The sequence below is a fragment of the Chiloscyllium plagiosum genome, chromosome 6, assembly GCF_004010195.1.
Source record: "Chiloscyllium plagiosum isolate BGI_BamShark_2017 chromosome 6, ASM401019v2, whole genome shotgun sequence".
In the NCBI taxonomy this organism is placed as follows: domain Eukaryota; kingdom Metazoa; phylum Chordata; class Chondrichthyes; order Orectolobiformes; family Hemiscylliidae; genus Chiloscyllium; species Chiloscyllium plagiosum.
In genome coordinates this window covers 13654310-13667134 of record NC_057715.1, presented here as the reverse complement: position 1 = coordinate 13667134, position 12825 = coordinate 13654310, and the positions used below count along the sequence as shown (strand labels likewise).

Below are 12825 nucleotides of genomic sequence, written 5' to 3'. Positions count from 1 at the left end.
GGGACTGCTGCACTGTCAGAGGGTCATAATGAGGATGTGAGGTAATGTCAGAGGGTCAGTACTGTGGGTACGCTGCACTGCCAGAGCGTCAGTACTGAGGAGGCGCTACACAGTCAGAGGGCCCATATTGAGGGAGTGCTGCACTGTTGCAGGGTCAGTACTGAGGGAGTGCTACACTGTCAGAGGGTCAGTGCTGAGGGAATGCTGCATGGTGGGTACTGAGGGTGTGCTGCACTGCCGCAGGGTCTGTACTGAGGGAGTGCTGCGCTGTCGAAGGGTCAGTGCTGAGGGAATGCTGCATGGTGGGTACTGAGGGTGTGCTGCACTGACAGAGGATCAGTACTGAGGGAATGTTGCACTGTCCAAGGGTCAGTGCTGAGGGACTGCTGCACTGACAGACGGTCAGACCTGTGGGAGTGCTGCAATGTCAGACGGTCAGTACTGAGGGAGCGCTGCACTGTCCGAGGGTCAATCTGAGGGAATGTTATACTGTCAGGGGGTTAGTACTGAGGGAGTGCTGCACTGTCAGAGGGTCGGTACTCAGGGAGTGCTGCACTGTCAGAGGATCAGTACTGTGGGAGCGTTGCACTGCCAGAGCGTCAGTACTGAGAAGGCGCTGCACTGTCAGAGGGCCCATACCGAGGTAGTGCTGCACTGTCAGAGGGTCAGTGCTGAGGGAATGCTGCACTGTCAGAGCATAAGAACTGAGGGAGCGCTGCACTATCAGTGGGTCAGTACTGAGGGAGTGCTGCACTGTCAAAGGGTCCTTGCTGAAGGAGTGCTGCACTGTCAAGAGAGTCAGTACTGTGGAACCGCTGCACTGTCAGAGGGTCAGTACTGTGGGAGCACTGCACTGCCAGTGGGTCAGTACTGAGGGAGCGCTGCACTGTCAGAGGGACCGTACTGAGGGAGTGCTGCACTGTCGCAGGGTCAGTTCTGAGGGAGCGCTGCACTGTCAAAGGGTCGGTGCTGGTGCTGCACTGTCAAAGGGTCAGTACTGAGGGAGCAGTGCACTGTCAGAGTGTCAGTACTGAGGGAGTGCTGCACAGTCAGAGGGTCAGTGCTGAGGGAGTGCTGCAGGGTCGGTACGGAGGGAATGCTGCATTGTCCCAGGGTCAGTACTGAGGGAATGTTGCACTGTCAGAGGGTCAGTTCTGAGGGAGTGCTGCACTGTCAAAGGGTCAGTACTGAGGGACTGCTGCACTGTCAGAGGGTCATAATGAGGATATGAGGTAATGTCAGAGGGTCAGTACTGTGGGTACGCTGCACTGCCAGAGCGTCAGTACTGAGGAGGCGCTACAGGGTCAGAGGGCCCATACTGAGGGAGTGCTGCACTGTCGCAGGGTCATTACGTAGGGAGTGCTGCACTGTCAGAGGGTCAGTGCTGAGGGAGTGCTGCATTGCCAGATGGTCAGTGCTGAGGGACTGCTGCACTGTCAGACGGTCAGACCTGTGGGACTGCTGCAATGTCAGAAGGTCAGTACTGAGGGAGCGCTGCACTGTTAGAGGGTCAGTGCTGAGGAACTGCTGCACTGTCACAAGCTCAGTACTGCAGGAGTGCTGCACTGTCAGAGGGTCAGTGCTGAGGGAGTGCTGCACTGTCAGAGGGTCAGTGCTGAGGGACTGCTGCACTGTCAGACGGTCAGACCTGTGGGACTGCTGCAATGTCAGAAGGTCAGTACTGAGGGAGCGCTGCACTGTCAGAGGGTCAGTACTGAGGGAGCGCTGCACTGTCAGAGGGTCAGTAATGAGGGAGTGCTGCACTGACAGAGGGTCAGTACTGAGGGAGTGCTGCACTGTCAGAAGGACATAATGAGGGTGTGATGTACTGTCAGCGGACCAATACTGAGGGAATGTTGCACTGTCAGAGGGTCGCTCCTGAGGGAGCGCTGCACTGTCAGAGGTCATAATGAGGGAGTGCTGCACTGTCAGAGGGTCAGTACTGAGGGAGTTCTGCACTCTCAGAGGATCAGTGCTGAGGGAGTGCTGCACTGTCAGAGGGTCATAATGAGGGTGTGATGTACTGTCAGAGAACCAGTACTGAGGGAATGTTGCACTGTCAGAGGGTCAGTACTGAGGGAGTGCTGCATTTTCAGAGTGTCAGTACTGAGGGATTGCTGCACTGTCAGAGGGTCAGTTCTGAGACAGTGCTGCACTGTCAGAGGATCAGTGCTGTGGGACTGCTGCACTGTTAGAAGGTCAGTATTGAGGGACTGCTGCACTATCCAAGGGTCAGTGCTGAGGGAGTGCTGCATTGTCAGATGGTCAGTACTGAGGGAGTGCTGCACTGTCAGATGGTCAGTATTTAGGGAGTGCTGCACTGTCAGAGAGTCAGTACTGTGGGAGCTCTGCACTGCCAGATGGTCAGTCCTGAGGAAGGGCTGCACTGTCAGAGGGTCAGTGCTGAGGGATTGCTTCACTGCCAGATGGTCAGTACTGAGGGAGTGGTGCACTGTCAGAGGGTCATTACTGAGGGAGCAGTGCACTGTCAGATGGTCAGTACTGAGGGAGTGCTGCACAGTCAGAGGGTCAGTGCTGAGGGAGTGCTGCACTGTCAGAGGGTCATTACTGAGGGAGCGGTGCACTGTCAGAGGGTCAGTACTGAGGGAGTGCTGCACTGTCAGATGGTCAGTGCTGAGGGAGTGCTGAACTGTCAGAGGGTCAGTACTGAGAGAGTGCTGCACTGTCGCAGGGTCAGTACTGAGGGAGTGCTGCACTGTCAGAGGGTCAGTACTGAGGGAGTGCTGCACTGTCGGAGGGTCGGTCCTGAGGGAGCGCTGCACTGTCAGAGGGTCAGTACTGAGGAGGCGCTGCACTGTCACAGGGTCAGTACAGAGGGAGCGCTGCACTGTCAGAAGTACAATCTTTGAAATATTTAAATGAGGCTCTGTCTGCTGTTTCAGATGCCTTGAAATTAACACTCTACAAACCACAAACACAAACAGCATGTGCATTGCCATCTGGGTGATGCAACAAAGAGCAAGTTTTTTTCCTGAGGTCAATTTTTTTTTTGGTGTCTGAAACTGATTTTCCAGTCAATCCCACATCGCTGTTCGTGGGAGCTTCTGTGCCCAAATTGCCTCCAGCTTTCCGACATCAAAAATTCCACTTCTAATGTCCTTTATTGTGGAGTGTTCAGATAAGTGGCTGGTTCTTTCAAATTTCACATTTCTTTTGTTAAATTGCAACAGTTTCATTCCAGGGCGTCTCAGGAAACCCCGGCCTGCCTGGGCGGCTCGGTATCCCAGGCTCACCCGGACTGAAAGGTGAGTAAAAACAGGACAATTTCCAACAACACGGTCTGATTAGATTCCGCTCTCCCTGAAAAAGGTGGGCAATATTTTCCAATTGGTGTTGGATGTTTGGTGACTGTCTCAGTCTGACGTTCAAGGGGTGACCTAATTGTGCTGTTTCGCAGGATAAAGGAGTGAAAGGGGATGGAATCCAGAACAAGGCAGCATTCAGGGATGCTGTTAGGAGACATTTCCTCACATCACATGTACGCAATGGTGGAGCAGGCATGAAGGGATGAATGGTGTAGTCCTGCTCCCATTTTCACTGATTCTTTGTTTCTACAAAGAGTTGAGAAACCTGAATTAAAACAGAAATAGCTGAAAATACTCAGCAGGTCATGCAGCAGCTGTGGGAGAAATATCAAGTTCACCTTCAGGATGAATTGCTCCACACAAGTGGGTGGGGCAGACAACAACAGGATTGACTAATTCCCCACCAATCAGAAAGCTCAACAGGTCAACCTGTTTGAGCTCCGCATCCAATCAGGAGCTGTGTCACTGAAGTCATAGAGTTACAGAGATGTACAGCACAGAAGCAGGCCTTTTGGTCTAACTCGTCCATGCCAACCATATATCCTAACCTAATCAAGTCCCATTTGCCAGCATTTGGCCCATATCCCTCTAAAACCTTCCTATTCAAGTCCCCATCCAGATGCCTTTTAAATGTTGTAATTGTACTGACCTCCACCACTTCCTCTGGCAGCTCATTTCATATCCACACCACCCTCTGTGTGAAAAGGTTGCCCCTTAGGTTCCATTTAAATCTTTTCCCTCTCACCCTAAAACTATGCCATCTAATTCTGGACTCTCCCACTCCAGGGAACAGCCCCTGTCTATTTACCCTATCCATGCCCTCCCTGCCTGAGGTGGCTGGCCAATCAGAGGCCGGCAGCCATTGGGAACTGGAGACCACTGTGGAAGGCCTAGCTGGGAAGGGCCATGATGTCGGGCAGGTCAATTTTCTTTCAATGGGGGCAGGGTTCTCTGGTTGTGGTCTGTGGTGAGATGGGGAGACAGTGGGGTGGCTTCATTTACCCCCTCCTTGGTTCATTACTGACCCTCAATGCACCCGCTAGGGAACAGCCCATTTGGCTCCTCATGCCTCCTCTGTCATTTAATATGGCTGACCTGACTGTAACCTCAGATCTGTATTTCCACACAAACTGATAACTTTTCAGCCCCTTGCTTAACAAGAAGTTATCCAACTCCGTCTTATAAATTTTCAAGGACTTTCAGCTACTTCTACCTTTGCAGGAAGATAGTTGCAAAACATGTGACCCTCTGAGGGAAATGGAATTCACTTAATCTCCGCTTTAAATGGGCAATCCCTGATTTTTAAGCAGTGTCACTGATTTCTAGACTCTCCCACTTGTGATTTTCTATCATTCCTTTCTCCATTCCATTTCCTGATCTATCGTTGTTTCTAGCATGTCACTGGTATCCTCTCTCTTAAGACTGATGCAAAATACCTGGCAAACAGAGGACACCCTGCTACACTGCAACCAGATAGCCCCGGATTTTCCTGATTTGAAAACAGCTGATTTTCCCACTTACAAGGGTAGCAGGTGCTCACTGGTGCTGAGTTCAGACCCTTAAGCAGCTCATAATTGATCTCTTCAAGGTTTTTATAGGTGGCAGATCAAGAAGGACATTTCTCCCAGAACTTACTTGCTGAGGTGGAAAGGGTACTCACATCTCTGATGCGCAACACTGCCCAGTTATTTGTTGTTCTCACCACCAAATCCAAGGAGAGGAAAGTCATCCCTGTAATTTCCAGTCAACGAAGTGAGGATGGCACGGTGGCTCAGTGGTTAGCACTGCTGCCTCACAGCCGGTTCAATTCCAGCCTTGGGCGACTGTCTGTGTGGAGTTTGCATGTTCTCCCTGTGTCTGTGTGGGTTTCCTCCGGGTGCTGCGGTGTCCTTCCACTGTCCAAAGATGTACAGGTCAGGTGGATTGGCTATGCTAAATTGCCCATAGTGTGCAGGTTCAGCGGGTTAGACATGGGAAGGACAGGTTTACAGAGATAGGATAGGGGAGTGTTGGGTCTGGGTGGGATGCTCTTTGGAAGGTCCAGTGTGGACTTGATGGACCGAATGACCTGTCCACACTATAACCTCTGTCAGAACTCTCAGCCCAAAAATAATGAAGTTGGTGATCAATTAAAAATGTCTAAACTGAGATTGGTAGATTTTTAACAAATGCAGAGTAGTTCTGGAGAAGCCCAGCAGGCCTGGAAGTATCTGTAAAGAGTCAAACAGAAGTAAGCTTTCGAGTCTGATATTACTCTTCTTTGGAATCTCTTCTGAAGAAGTCATTCTCGATGTGAAATATGAACTCTTGTTTCTCCCTCCACACGTGCTGCCTGACCTGCTGAGTTTCTCCAGCATTCTCTGTTTCATATTTTCAATATTTTGCCTTTATTGTGATAGATGTTTGTTGGCTAAAATCATTGAGCAGGCAGGTAAATGGAATTAAGGTACATTATCTATTACTGAATGATGGGATAGATTTGAAGGGGTGAATGGCCTCCTCCTGTTGCTGTGTTTCTGGAACGAATAAAGAAGTGGGTTGTTAACTGTGGGAAGTTGAAAATGAATTGCAAACTACAGGGGTATGTTAAACAGGTGTTATTATTCTTGCACTAGTGCAAGTGTTTCACTCTTTGATGACTCAGCACTTTTGTTGCACAACTTACTGCAGGTGAACTAGGGGATACGATTAACATTCCAGGGAGTCCTGGTTACAAGGGCAAAATTGGCGATCCAGGATTGAAAGGTCAGTGTTTGTCATTGTCTTCACTCAAACAGATGATGTCCATGCTTATTCTAGGACAACGTTAACCCTGTGCATTACATTTTAGGAGCATCGGGTCCCCCTGGGCTACCAGGCAAACGTGGATCTCCAGGAGAACCAGGCATTGAGGGCCTGAAAGGATCTCTAGGTGATCAGGGGTTCACAGGTAAACAGGGTAAGTATCATGCTGTGGATCCCGTTGGCCTGAGTACAAAGAACCAGGAGACTAAAATTCCATTTACTCACCCGTGTATTCATTATTCCTGTATCGACACCTCTACTCACAAGAATACAGCATACTTCATACATCCTGACAATAACTCTAGGGTTTGTGTCCCCATTTAGTGGGGTGTTGCCAATTCTCAGTGTGACTTTCAACGCTCCCAAAGTTAGTCAGCATCACCAAGAGACAGAATCCCGACAGTGTGGCCATTCGGCCCATCCAGTCCACACCAGCCCTCCAAAGAGCACCCCACCCCATCCTTGTAACCTTGCATTTCCCATGGCTAACCCACCTCGCCTGCACACCATGGGCAATTTAGCACTGCCAATCCACCTAACCTGCATACCTTTGGATTGTGGGAGGAAACCAGAGCATCTGGAGGGAACCCACGCAGACATGGGGAGAATGTGCAAACTCCAGACAGTTGCCCAAGTCTGGAATCGAACCCAGGTACCTAAAGATGTGAGGCAGCAGTGCTAACCACTGAGCAACTGTGACAAGCCATTGATGTGGAGCAAGTCGGGATTGTGAGAGTGTGTTCTCTCCACCTCTGGTACAATATTTAAAATTGTGTCCTTTGTGTGGAAGGGCAGATGTTGCTGATTCCTCTCTGAATCACATTTCCACACTCAACAGCTCAGTCAGCCAGTGATTTACTCTGGGGGCCTCTGCTTCAGTACGGTGGCCTGGGAAGTGCAGCAAATACCGTGGCTTCTCCCATTTCCATCCCTATCCCATCCTCATCTCACCTCTCCTTCACCTCCCATCTCTCTTCCCTGATTTCATCTCTCCCCTCGCCCTGCTACATTAGTGCAGGTTGTTAGATGGTAGGAGATGGGGAATAGCATCTAACGAAATCCTCCCCTTCCTCCTACTTGACCAGCACTGTAAGGCTCCATTTCCTTCTAAAATGATAAAGTGTGAGGTAAGGGTGGACTCTGCATTTCTCTAGTGATTAAGTGCCCTCAGAATTCGTAAGGTGCTTCTGAGCCAATCGTAGCCTCTGCTATGATGTAGCAAACACAGTGAAACAACACCAGTGTTCCACACCAGGCGGGCTGGCCAAGAAAAGAGCTGGCAAATTAATATTACCCATCGCTGCTTCTGACAAAGCCCCCTTCCTCCCTCACCCAGAATCGAGTCCTTGTGCATTTTCAGGTGGGAGTGATGCTGGGTTGCTTTGATCAACAGGTTCTCCTGGTTATCCCGGGTTAGTGGGAGACAGAGGATCGCGAGGTCCTGGCGGCTCAACTGGTCCAAAGGGATTCATGGGATTTCCAGGATATCGAGGAGCTAAAGGTAAATAAATGCATCAAGGCACGACCGTAATTATACGCGTCTGATGTAAAGCATGCACAAGATTGTTGAGAAAACAATGGGATACATTAAGGCAATCTAGGTTTTATGATTTGTTTGTGAATCAGAGGGAAACAACATTACTATTTTTTTTTATTATTCGGCGCTCCCATCCTGACCACCCATTCCACACCCTGACCTCCCAACCCGAAAGTGTAATCTTAATATTACCCATGGATTCTAGAGTCAATTTGGAGTAACTGGATGTCGAGTCTCACTCCGTGGGAAAGATGGTCGGAGAATGAGCAGAGGTATGGCAATGTGGCAATATCCATTAGTGGACTGGTAATGCAGAGATTGGGAGTTCAAATCCCACACCGGGATGTTGAATTCAGTTTCAAAATCTGAAAATATAAACCTGGTCTCAGTAAAAGCCAGACGTGAAACTAGCAGGTTATCCCAGCTGATTGAGGCATGTCCCTTTGGGTTCCTGGGTCACATCCTGGCCAATGCATAACTCTAGACTCACAGTAATGTGGTTTGCCCTTAACTACCCTCTGAAATGGTTTCCGAAAATCAATAAACTGTGTATCTACCCCACATGGTCTGCACTAGTTCATGAAGGCAGCTCATCACCATATAGTTGAGGGCATTAGGGATGCGTAATAAACACTTGCTTACTCTGTGATACCGACATCCCATGAGATGAAACTCAGAGTTATCAGAGATATCCACATCCCAGGAAGTAATAAGAAGAAAGCTGATTTTCCTCTGAGTTTTAGATTAGGTTGGATTACCTGCAGTGTGGAAATAGGCCCTTCGACCCAACAAGTCCACACCGACTCCCCGAAGAGAAACCCACCACCCTATATTTACCCCTGACTAATCCACTGAACACTACGGGCAATTTAGCATGGCAAATTCACCTAACCTGCACATCTTTGGACTGTGGGCAGAAACTGGAGAACCAGGAGGAAACCCACGCAGACATGGGGAGAATGTGCAAACTCCACACAGACAGTCACCCGAGGTGGGAATTGAACCCAGATCTCTGGCATTGTGAGGCAGCAGTGCTAACCACTGAGCCACCGTGCCACCCAATTAAAGCTGTAAAACTCTCATGCACAGTCTCCCCAAGTCAGTTCTCTAGGTGTTCACTCCTGGTCAATAAAACTCCACACAGGGAACAGTCTCAAAGTCTCATTCACCCACTAACTCTCATCATTTTTATGTTAAATTCAAATCTGAGTTTCATTTCCTTTAAAGCGTAGCCACATCCTAGTGATACTAGGTACTAGTCTTCCCAGGGTTGAGATCACACAGGGTATTCCACCAGTACCTGATGGACTCTGATAGAGACAAAAAAAACTGCAATGCTGGAATCCAAAGTAGGCAGGCAGGAGGCTGGAAGAGCACAGCAAGTCAGGCAGCATCAGGAGGTGGAGATGTCAACGTTTTGGATATGACCCTTAACCTTCCCGCCCATCCCCCGACTCCCTTTCCAGCCCCGCCACCCCCCCTTCCATCGCTCTGACTGATCTGACCTTCCAGTTACCAACCGGATTCGNNNGAAGGGTTACACCCGAAACGTCAACTTCTCCACCTCCTGATGCTGCCTGGCTTGCTGTGTTCCTCCAGCTTCCTGCGTGTCAAAGAGAGAATCTGATCCAGAGACTCAACCAGACAGACAGACAGTGAGACAGATGTTTAGCCTTGGTCACACCCCAGACAATGGCTCCTGCATGGACCTGAATCATATTCTCAATCCTGGATCTGAATAACCAGCTTGTCCTGTCAGTATGGAATTATGCGTCAAATGCAAAGTTCAGCAAACTTGATGCATCCCATTCAATGGGGAGGTCTGTTGCTGGGTGGCGCATGGCTGCGGGCGTGGAGCGGAGCATTCAATAATAACTATTGAATTACACACAACAGAAAGAGGCCATTCAGCCCATTTTGTCTGTGCTGTCACGATGAAAGAGCTATCCAATTAGTCCACTCCCTGTCCCCAAAGCCCTCGAGGGTTTTTTCTTCCTCTTTTCAAGTATTTATCCAATTCACTCTTGAAACGTACAACTGAATCTGCTTCCACTGCCCTTTCAGGCAACGCATTCCAAATCCCAACTTGTTGTGTTTATAAAGCACACATTCACCTTATCTCCCAGTCTTACACTTTTGCTGAATAGCTTAAAGCTATGTCTCTCTGGTCAGTGACTCTCTCACTAGTGGAGACATCTCTTTATTTACTCAATCCTCAATCAGGATTCCTCTCCAAAGGTCGATTTTCAGCTTCTCAGGCAGACCAAGGTATGCTGTTTCATCAGCAAATGCAATTCCCACCTTGTGGAGTGGTTACACATTAAATTGCACGACCAGTTAATGATTAGTGTCATTTCCATCTCAGGGGCAGAGACAGAGAAGCAGGATAACTCCTGACCTTTACAAATGTCACCTGCAATATTTCTGTCTTGACAGATACTGCCTGACCTGCTGAGTTTCTCTAATATGTTCCGCTTTAATTTCAGACACCCAGCATCCAGACTTTCTTCCTTTACTTCTTAACTGGTCTGGTTCTTTTTTGGATGCAATTTTTTTGCTTTCTTCAAGGACCTAACCTAAGTTTGTGAGACATACTTCCTCAAAGATTGCAGATGCAAGGTCATTGTCTCATTTTGCTTAATGTCTATCTTTATATGTTTGAAAGGAAATGTTCTAGCATCAGGTTTGAGATCTTTTTCTATGACTACAGTCGCTTCCAGACTCACTAGAGGAGCTTGCATTACATTTCCTGGCTTTCCACATTTTCATGTTATTTTATCAGTCCTTAGATCTTATCTCTTGTCATTAATCTCGAATATCTATTCAATGTTTTACTTTCCCTTTTGTCCTGACATTGGTTGTAATATGTTACCCTAATGGCACTGTGGGTCAACCAGGTGGACTGCAGCAGTTCAAGAAGGCAGCTCACCATCACCTTCCCAAGGCCAACTACAGACGGACAATAAATGTTGGTCAGCCAGCAACCCCCACATCCCACAAATGAATAAATGAATGAATAAAAAAAAGCTTTCAGTAGTTTTTCTTTGGGATAAATAGCCTTCTCCTATGCATCAATATCATTTTGATATTGCATCTAATCCCTTAGTTACCATAATCTGCACCTCATACTTGTCAACAATGAGGTAATAATATCCTGATTGGGCAAGTTGAAAATCCACCGACTTTCAAGATACATTTCATATCTAATTTCATTTGAGCTTTTTTTAGAGCGATTGCTGATATTTCAGATTCTGCAATTTTATAGTCATTCCTGATTAACCTCAGTGAATGTCCCGTGACAGTTTGATTACTGTGTTGGAGAATTTCTTTAATCCTGTCACAGCCTATGAATTTTCCTTGGCCCTTCCAATCATTCTAACATTCTCTTTTTTTTAAGTAGTACACTTAATCCCCAGCATTGAAGTTTACGCTGGCAGAACAAATTTTCACTGAGATTACTACCTTGATGAAGGCTCTTTTCCCTGCTTTCAAGTGTACAGAAAGGTTGAAACTAATTGTGGTTCTTTGAAGGCAATGAGATAATCACTCATTTCTAATGGTATCTGGAGATTTCTCCCTTGGATCAACTGATATAGATCCTAACCATCAGCCTTTTGAAGCAAGTTTTTGCGTGGACAGTGTAGATTTTACTTAATCATTTTGATGATTTGTGAAGCATTAATAATTATCGATTTCTTTCACAATGCAAATTACTGCTTGTTGTGTTCAGCAATACAATGTTTACCTTTTCACACTCACCCCTTAATTGACATTGTCAAAGTCCACCCCAGCAGCCAACTTGTCAGCTCAGAATTTAACAGGCTGTTCTCTGTTTGGCTTGTCCTATAATAGTAGTATTGTCCCAGTCGAACTCATGTTGCTTGTCATCTGCGTGTGTGGCTACTAAGGATAGCTGGTCGTGTCGTTTCGTGGCTAGTTGGTGTTCATGGATACGGATCGTTAGCTGTCTTCCTGTTTGCCCTATGTAGTGTTTTGTGCAGTCCTTGCATGGGATTTTGTACATTACATTGGTTTTGCTCATGCTGGATATCAGGTCATTTGTCCTGGTGCAGCACACAATCCAACAGCCACTCTCGGACAACAATTCACCAGGACAAAGGAAAGAGAACAGCCAGGGAATTCCTAGAAGCATGGCACTCATCCACAGATTCTATCAACAAACACATCGACCTGGACCCAATATACCGGCCACTGCAGTGGACAGCTGGAACTGACAACCGGAAGTGGCAGAGACAAACCATTATAAATGCCGGAGGAAACATCACAGAAGCGCTTCACAGGAGGCTCCCAAGCACTGAGGATGTCGCCTAGACAAGGGACGAAACATCTCCAACACAAATTCCCAGCTCGGCGAACAGAACCACAACAACGAGCACCCGAGCTACAAATCTTCTCACAAACTTTGGACTCCCTATCTCTGCTACCTTCACTAATCCCAAAACCAGTGCTTCTCAGATTTGTTTTCTGGTGTCACCTCAGTTTAATGGCCAGATTTGCTGTGCGCCCAGAGAGAGATGATTGTGGATAGCCTGTGAAGGGAGGCTGGAGAAAGGGGTGGATGTTGCTACTGAGTGGGAATCTCTTCTTGCAGCAGAAAGTGGGCCTCGAAGGTCTGTCTGTTTGTCCATGCTTACTAATTTTTAAAAACACAAGAGGACGTAAAGGGGTCAGTAATCTATCCAAAGAGGTAAAAACAATGACTGCAGATGCTGGAAACCAGATTCTGGATCAGTGGTGCTGGAAGAGCACAGCAATTCAGGCAGCATCCAAGGACAGGCAAAATCGACGTTTCGGGCAAAAGCCCTTCATCAGGAATAAAGGCAGAGAGCCTGAAGCGTGGAGAGATAAGCTAGAGGAGGGTGGGGGTGGGGAGAGAGTGGCATAGAGTACAATAGGTCAGTGGGGAAGGAGATGAAGGTGATAGGTCAGGGAGGAGAGGGGGGAGTGGATAGGTGGAAAAGGAGCTGGGCAGGTCGGACAAGTCCGGACAGGTCAAGGGGACAGTGCGGAGCTGCAAGTTTGAAACTAGGATGAGGTGGGGGAAGGGGAAATGAGGAAACTGTTAAAATCCACATTGATGCCCTGGGGTTGAAGTGTTCCGAGGCGGAAGATGAGGCGTTCTTCCTCCAGGCATCTGGTGGTGAGGGAGTGGCGGTG

At 48.0% G+C, this 12825-nt stretch overlaps 1 protein-coding gene across 1 annotated transcript in view; it reads left to right on the top strand.

Annotated features, from left to right (window-relative positions):
- Positions 1-12825, top strand: part of LOC122550471 (collagen alpha-2(IV) chain-like) — a 122018-nt gene that overhangs the window by 89850 nt on the left and 19343 nt on the right. Inside the window, exons 29-32 of the mRNA XM_043691237.1 lie at positions 3203-3266; positions 5997-6071; positions 6157-6264; positions 7504-7611. Of these exons, the coding sequence (XP_043547172.1) occupies positions 3203-3266; positions 5997-6071; positions 6157-6264; positions 7504-7611 (355 nt within the window). The remainder of the gene's footprint in view (positions 1-3202; positions 3267-5996; positions 6072-6156; positions 6265-7503; positions 7612-12825) is intronic.